This window comes from Antrostomus carolinensis, unplaced genomic scaffold, assembly GCF_000700745.2.
Source record: "Antrostomus carolinensis isolate BGI_N321 unplaced genomic scaffold, ASM70074v2 scaffold11188, whole genome shotgun sequence".
Classification (NCBI taxonomy): Eukaryota; Metazoa; Chordata; class Aves; order Caprimulgiformes; family Caprimulgidae; genus Antrostomus; species Antrostomus carolinensis.
Window position 1 is genome coordinate 37,218 of NW_010330912.1, and position 8,585 is coordinate 45,802.

The 8,585-nt window shown below is 35.8% G+C and overlaps 1 protein-coding gene across 2 annotated transcripts in view; it reads right to left on the reverse strand.

Moving 5' to 3' along the window:
- Positions 1–8,585, reverse strand: part of TASOR (transcription activation suppressor) — a 29,848-nt gene that overhangs the window by 15,035 nt on the left and 6,228 nt on the right. For both annotated transcript variants that reach the window (XM_029086244.1, XM_029086243.1), the window contains exons 2-9: positions 7,182–7,327; positions 5,923–6,015; positions 5,039–5,111; positions 3,569–3,660; positions 3,069–3,227; positions 1,779–1,906; positions 1,087–1,118; positions 282–387 (exon numbers count right to left, since the gene is read on the reverse strand). In XM_029086244.1, coding sequence (XP_028942077.1) covers positions 282–387; positions 1,087–1,118; positions 1,779–1,906; positions 3,069–3,227; positions 3,569–3,660; positions 5,039–5,111; positions 5,923–5,940 — 608 coding nt within the window. In that variant the 5' untranslated portion in view covers positions 5,941–6,015; positions 7,182–7,327. The remainder of the gene's footprint in view (positions 1–281; positions 388–1,086; positions 1,119–1,778; positions 1,907–3,068; positions 3,228–3,568; positions 3,661–5,038; positions 5,112–5,922; positions 6,016–7,181; positions 7,328–8,585) is intronic.

Here is an 8,585-nt window from a genome sequence, read left to right on the forward strand (position 1 = left end):
TCTTTTGAGCCAGTGGTGTTTATTCCTGCAAAGGAGTGTGTGTCACTTCAAAGAAAAAAACAAAACCAAACAAAAACCAAAGATACTGACAGAGTTGTGTGCATGAACTAGAAGCAGCTTTGGACATGCACGACTCAGAGTCTAGCTTGATACATTTAAAGTATCTAGTCAATGTGTACGTTAGATTTTCATCTGAATATATCCACAATTCACCAGTCTCTACTAGAAAGAGTTTTAACACAGCAATATTTTAAACTTACTCTTTAAATGGTAATACTCACAGCTTGCATGGAAGGAAAGGACGTGCTGCTGATTTCAAGGAAACGTGGCACAGAAATTTGCCTTTATTCCAAAGCTGTCCCCTCCATAATGTACAATTAGTTTTATCTAAATTAAGATGGAGAAAGAAAGAAAGACTAAGAGAAACTACTTGCTAGGTGGGACTGAAAGAACATGGGAGTATAGAGGCTGCTGAATCTCCAAAAACAGTTTAGAGAAATTTCATACAAATATCAGAGCAGACCACAGTATGTTAAATAGTAAGTTAAAGGTAACAGAAAGGGTGTTTACAATCCTGTCTTGTTTTGACCTGCTCTGAGCAGACTAAAGGAGGTTGGTATGCTACCTGTTCTCGTCTATATAAGCATACCCTTGATGCTAACATCTGTGGAGTTATATCCTCTTCCCTTAACTGTCAACCACTTCCATACATATTAATATTTTGCTTGAATGAGGTTCAAAAGAAAAGCAGGACAGAGGATCATATTATTCAAAGTGTATTTGAACAGCAGATTTGGGAACAGAAGGTAAATTCTTACTACACTATTAGAAGAAAAGGAGGGGGAAAAAATCCTTTTGATTTTGTTCAGTTCTGGTAAAAGAAGATACACATTAAGGTGTCCGTTCAGTCACCCAATATCAGGAAGAGATGCCTGCAATCAGTATGGTACAAGATAGAACTCGGGAATACAGTCTGCATAACTACGCAATCATTCTGGTTAAAGACAAATAAAACTACATGGGGAAAAAAGTCCAAAAACTTCTATGTCTGTATCATAAAAGCAATAAATTTCAATTCATTCTTACCTGTACTTCTATCTGTGTGGAAGCTATTTGACCTAACAAAAAGAAAAAGAGAGAATGACCAGGTTGAGACACAAACTTCTGGCTACTGAATTTTGTATTAAGGATATTTTATCAGTCTAACAAAATAGCAACACTGATAATTCTGTCTCTAACCTCAAGCTATCACTGCTGCAGCATCTTGTGCTATTTTAGGTATCTTCAGAACTATTTTTCGCACAGTCCCTACATCTGGATGCCTTCCGATCAGGATAGGTGTCATACTGCATCTGTAATCAACTACCCATTTACAGATATTCTCTCCACAAGCAGGAAGATGACACCTGTGAGGAGTTCAGTGACAAAGTATATAGAATATTTTTTTTAGAATACCAAGCAAGATAATGATGTGAACATTTTTATGCCTGTGAATTTCCTCAGTTAAGCAAAAACCCCACTTTATACATGGATTCCACCTAGGCAGAAGGCAAGGAGGTGAAAAGAGCAGCAGAAGCGCTTCCTACAGGAGCCAGCCTGCTACATAAAACCGATTCTGTCACCTCTTGCTTTGCATTAGAAGTATTTATTATGTTAAGTCCCTGTGACATGTCCATTCATTTCAGCACTGTTCATCTAAATCAATTCTAAGCTACTGCCAAGAGCTACGAATTCTTCATGCTGCAGGCAGTCTTTCCAAAACTCACTTCCTCGCTTACCTTGATGGGGGCAAGAATTTTGGTACTTGCACCATTTCATCTTTGTAAGTAAATGAAACCACAGCATAAGGACAAACATGTCTTGGTCTTCGCCTTATCTCATCAAAGCCATATTCATAAAAATAGTACTAGAAAAAGAAGTGAACATAACATTACATTAGAAGTCTGGTAAACTGTACTTTGCAAATATACTAACAATCCATGACCTTTCTTCACTGAAAGGTGTACTGTGTTTCACAGGAATAGCTTACAAAATACACCTCATGGTTAATTATTTAAATAAACAAAGGGAGTTTATTTGAAATCCATTATGCCAAACACCAACTGGTATATAAAGCAAGTTAAAAGTTACTCTAATAAATAAGATTTATGTTCCTTTTACCAACAGCCTATATCTGCAAAAGCTGACACCTAAAATAAGGAAGCTTTTAAATGCTGTTCTTATATGTACTTTATAACACAATCAATTAAGATAATTTTTTCACCTTCTCCTCCCTCCTTTATCAAACACTGACAGGATGGACACTACTTCAGGAGCTAATCAAGAATGAAAAAATTATTTTGCAACATTTATTTGAAAGTATATTCTTGATGAGGTGAGGAACAACTAACAAACAAAAAAATTCACTGAGGAAAGTAAATATTGCTATGAGTTTTAGAGTCCATCCTTAGTTCAGTCACAAAATTCTAATGTTAAAGAAAAATGTTAAGGCAAGTTCATAACGAAAACTGAAAACATACATTCATGATTCAATGCCCAGCTTGGATTTACCTAAGTCAGAAGGCTGCAATACTGCAGAGAATGCTTTCAAGTAAGTATCCTGAAATCTATGGACTTGATGGAATAATCTGACTGCAACAGATTACTGCAGTGAGAGATGGAACAGCTGGAGGAACAGAGAAGCTTGGAACTGATTCCATTTAGGAGTCTCACTAGCCAGTCTGACTTTAAACTCTACCTATTATCTCCGCTTCTCCCCTCCCCAGCCTACATTCCAGTCCCCATGTACATTGCCTAGCTATTTCCTATTCCACCTACATCCTAATCTGAAGGAGATCGTTGCCTTCAGGTCCATGTATATAATAAAGGAAACAAGAGAGGCTGACATGTTGTTCTGTTATTTCTAATACAGGCATCTGTGGGCTACAGCTAAACATCCACCAGACTGGAGCTTTACAGGACATGCTCAGTATTTGTTACATCTTCAGTGATTTTATCTCCACTATTTCAACAGTTCTGTTTATAAAGTGTTTATTTAAGAAGTTAACGAATGCTCAACTTTCTTCTACCTGAGTAAGTTCGTAGGCTCGATAAGCCAACAAGGAGGTCACTTTATTTGCATTCTTTGAAACATGACACTCATGCTTTGGTGTTGGATCTAACGCACTCTTTACTGTTGATTCCATCGCTTTCATACCAATATGATCATATATGCTTTTCATTTTTCCCTGTAATAAAGCAGAATTGTAAGCATAAGCTTCTTCCTGAAAACTGGGAAATTGCTTCAAGTACCAAAGGAAGTAAGAGCAGGGAAATAACAACAGGCCATTAAAAAAGCCATTTATTGAAAGTATGAAAATAATGTGCTTCTAAGAAAACAGGACATTTTCAACTTGTACAAAAATTTACTATGCTTTATTCAAGTTCAGTGTCAACATCGGATTTTAAACCTCATAGGGTTCTAGTTTCTCTATAAGCAGATAATTGTGTAAATGAAAGTTCAATGTTAGGTTAAAATCACCTTTATCAGTAAGCAATATAATCCTTCAAGAATAAGCAAGATTTTTACCTTTATTATTTTAAAAACAATCACATCTCCAGTTGCTCCAGCTTCTAGAGGATTAGGCTGCAATAAATCAGCATATCTGGAGATATATACACCTGAGAGGAGTATAAAAAAACCCCACATTATGCTGAACGTTAAAATGTTATTAGAAGTTTAAGAAGCATTACATGGGATTAAAGCTCAATGTACAGCAAACAATAAAGGTACAACAATCTTTTTGGAATATGATCAGAGAAAGTTGTAAGTGTGTGTTCACAATTTGCAACTTCAAGACAGCAGAACAAATGTCTACTTGCACCAACTGCAGCATGGAACACCACAGCAGAATGTGGACAGTAGCTCAGTTTGAAAGGAGCACACCCATGTTACTGGAAGTGTTGTGAACAAGAGGACAAGCCCTGCCCAAAGGCTCTACAGATGTTGCTTTCAAGAGGGTTTTGTTTGTTTGGTTTTTAAACAGATGAGGTCCTTCTGTACAATGTCCCACTGCACAATGTGGAGATAAGCAGTGAAGGTATGAGTGAGAAATAAGACAGGAAAACACTGGCATCCAAGCAATCTTTCATTCTACACTGTTGACAAAAATAAACTGCTTTGGAATAATGAATTGATGCTCAAATGGAAAGGTAAAATAATTTCTTGCTTTTCAACACTTCAACTATAATTCCATAGATTTTAAGGTCTCAAAGGCCTTAAGGCAACATACTGCCATCTGTTGCTCTAGCTGACTACCACAGATCAAATAACCATAAGTGAAGTCAGGCACTCAGAAAAGCATCCATTTTGTTTAGGTTCCTCTCATTCCAAGTCTGTATTTAACTGCTTTAATAAACTGCTCCAGAATCTTTACTGGCTAAAATAGTAAAAAAACTCTATGCTCATATACCCTTGTTCTCCCTGCCCTCGCATCTGTTCTGCTTTCAGCATTCATACTGGCACCTCCATATCAGATTACTCTTACAGAGGATGACAAAATTATTTCCTAATTTTCTATTTGAAAAGCCTTGCAAAAGGAACTTCTGCATCTTGCACTTTCAAATCTCCAATTTATTTAGGCTCTTCTTGGATTTCTGGATTCAGGAACTTTAGTTCTATCTACATGAATACTAAGCTGAGCTGCTATTTCCATTAGGAATTTCTGAATGTATATCCATGCATATGTGTATGTACAAACACAGAGAGGCACACAGCCATAGACTGTGTAAGGTTTTGGCCTCTGAATTTTACTGGGAAGACATGATATATTAGTTTGATTTAAGGCAAAACGAGAGTTAGGTCTTCCCTTTGGGAAAGGAATTTAAATTAATTAGTCAAAAACAGTTATGAAAATATATTCTACTTTGCTAAAAATACCTAGCTGTGATGTTCCTGCAATAGGGGATAGAAAGAGGACTGAAAGTTTTCAAAAGTGCATCATATTATCTGCCAACTCATACTGAATAATACCAGCACATATAATCAGAAGATAGTTACCCATGGAAGGGCTGCCGAGGATTGTTATTTTGGAGTGGCCCACCTGCAGCCCCTTTTCACATATGCTTTGGATCTGAAAGAACAGACATTTTTTTAAGCAAGTCTATCAGGAAAGCCAGAACATGAACAGAACAAACAGTGAGAATCACTAATTACAAATTTTTGATTGAGCTAAAAAAACCCTCAAAAACAAACTCCCCAAAACCTCTGACAAACAAAACCACCCAGAATCACTAGTCTAGTCTGAATCACTATATAGTGAAATCACTATATAAACTATTAAACTGTGCAAGTCAAACACTCTGTATGAAGCAGTTTACACAGACTCACCCATATCTTTTTAAAAAACACCCTCTCTATACCTTAAATATATTTTATGATCATTATTTGCTTTTAATACAATAAGTAAACCTGACAAACAATTGAATACTTAAATCCTGGCACTATAATAGTAGAAAAAGCACGGAAATTTCCATCACTTTAATTAAAAACATGATCAAAGAAGAGACACAGAGATAAGGTTTATTTTCTAGTACTACAGGTTACTTTCTCCTTAAGGTAACCTCTCCTCGACTCAAAAAAACCCAGAACAAAACAAAACAAAAAAAAAACCAAACCACAAAACCACTAAAAACCCACCTGCCATCCAGAAAATCTATCATTTTATTTATAAAACAGAACACCTTAAATAGCAGAGAATAAACAGTATAAACAGTGATATATCATCTCTCTTTCCCATGCTTCTACACTTTCCAGTGCTGAATCTTGCAAAAATAACTTAAAGATTACTAAGTGTGCCAATAAACACATTCAGTTTAAAAAACCCCAGAGAATTTAATTGGAAAATAAGAGAAAGCATTTTATATGGAGTTTTGTTTTCTTACCTGAGGTCGATCAACCATCAGAAATGCATAGGTTTCAGAAAGCTCTTTTTCTAGGCGGCCATCAAATTTCAGCTCTCTGCGTTTTTCTGTGAACTATTATTACAGAAAGTTCTTACCACGTGGACAGATTACTGCTGTCACATTCAAGTCTCGTTTTAAAGCTCCATCTACATTAGCAGACCCAAGTGTAGAAATATAATCTAAAGAATTTGAATGAGATTACAGTATGCTAAAATTAAATCTCAAAAACATTATACTCGTGGGAAGTATCATTGGCTTAATCTGCCCAAACATTTCTTAGTTTGGTTGGTTGGTTTTGGGTTTTTTTTTTAAAGACGTGACAGTCTTCAAACAAACCTGTGCAGTAATGTTTTAAGTGTTATCTTTGTAGCATAACTATCTAGAAGCATCCAGCTCAACGCCTTCCATATCATCTTTGAAATTCCACAAATAAGCCTTTTTCTCTTTTTGGGAGACAGACCACTATCTCTTGCATTGTGCATGTACTTCTGCAGCTGCACCTCGCTGCTGCTGAGGTGGTTTTCATCAGCTGCAATATTCCTTAGCTGGAACTGTGAATCATAAATGTTACAGTAACAGGAAAAAGAATGCTTCAGAGATTACCCTACAGTTTCAAGAGAATAATTACAGCAAACCAATTATATATTCTGTTACTACATACATGAAGTTTTTTGGCACTGGGACTGAAAATTTACTTCACAGTTATGAAAGAAAGCCAAGACTGGATTTAGGAGACATGACACTAAGGTACAGCAGAAGTGCTCCAACCAAGCTGCTCCACCTTATTCACTCAAGTAATCAACTCCTTTAGGTGGTGCCTCTCGGAAAACAACAAAATTACAGAGACTATGTAAACTTAGGATCTGAAAAATATTTTAATCTTAAGTTTCACAGGAAGCAGCAGGCTTTTCGAATACGACACTATAACAGCCAGGTAATTAAAAATACATAAAAATCAAGAAAAATTTTTGAACTAAAAATGCACAGAGACAAGTGTTGCAAAATATATTTTTTCTTTTAGTCTTCTGAGTATCTGGCAGGCAAGATTTTACGTCTATGCAGTAATAAAGTTTCATGAAAAAAGTGCTTACATTTTTGGAGATGTGAGTTTGCAATTAAATATCAAGCACCTAAGGAGAAAATAATCACCAGGTCTTTGTCTCTAAACTCAGAAAAAAAACATTAAATTTCATTTGACTTGCACCTTATTCATGAAGAGAAGCCACAAGCATACTCACTTCCTTTTCCAACAGTTCACTGTGAACTAAGCTGGCTCGCCTGTAATTAAAACTGGACACTGAATTTGGCTCCAAGTAAGATGAATGCAGAATCTTCACAATATCCTCAAATTCTCGAGAGCCTACAGCTACTGGCTGAAAGAGTGCTATAAAAGAAAAGAAATAAAATAATAAGCTCCAATACAGATCCAAAAAATTTCCAATATGTTGCAGTTCATTGACAGTCTGTGCATAAAGACAAATGGTTGATGATTCAATTTAGAATACAAAACACGTAAAGTATTTGAAAAAGATGGAATTTAGGCTAGAAAGTTTAAGTTTCCTGGAATTACAGCACCTTAAAAATAAAAAAAAAAAATCACATTTTGTTATGCTTATTTAATATCCCTCTTGAACAGCTAGTTCTCAAAAGTTAGTAAGAGAAGCACCTCAAATCTGAATTTACCCTTTGAAAACATCTGATATGTATTGCAAAACAGTGTAATTAAACTTTTAGAACTTTAAACTAATTAGCTCTTTTAATTAAGAACCAGGAACAAATTGTTCTAATAAAAACCTCAACAACAGCTTCATAGCTGAGCCTCTCTGTAGAGCCATTACCAGGTTTTTTGTTTGTTTGCTTATGGTAATTAGGCTAAATAGGAAGAAATTCAATACTCTCTTAACAAGTCCAATAAGCTCCTATTATGAAAAAAACACACTGCCTGTGTTCATGCTTTATGATCTTATCCCTTAACACAACTACTTTAAAAGAAAGTTCTTCCTTTCTTGTCATACAAATTCACCTGCTGGGCAAACCTTTGCCTGAGTTCACACAGTAAAGTGTTCAAGTCCCTGAGCTTCTTTATTTGTATTTAGATACTAAAAGTGACCAACTGATCAGAAGAGCAACCCAAGAGTGGGCCAGCAGAGAACCCGAGTGCAGATTTTGAGAGTAATGTCTAGTTTCCTAGAGTTGGAGGAACTGAACTAGTTCAGTACAGCAAGGTTTTTTTTCTCCCCAGGGTAACTTCCAAAATACTCACAAAAAGTACAGTATTTTTGTGGTATTTGCAAACAGAAGGTATTGCCAACAGGTATTTCTGAGACTGCTTTTGCTCTTTTTCTAGGAAGGCCTACTTTTCTCTACCAAAATAAACCCCCAAACCACCATCTCCTGAAATTGCTAAAAGTTACAAGAGTTAGGAATGAACTACAACAGTACTAGTCTCACATAAGACAATCTGCCATTATTCTAACAGCTAATTAAATTTAATTACATCTTTAGAGTGTATCTGCAACTTCATTAAATAATATGGTAGTAGATTTAGATAGTAATCTTTTCCTCACTTGCAGGAACTCTTTACTGCATTAGCCTCAATACAAAACAAACCCAAACCATTCTATGAAATCAAAACTGAACCG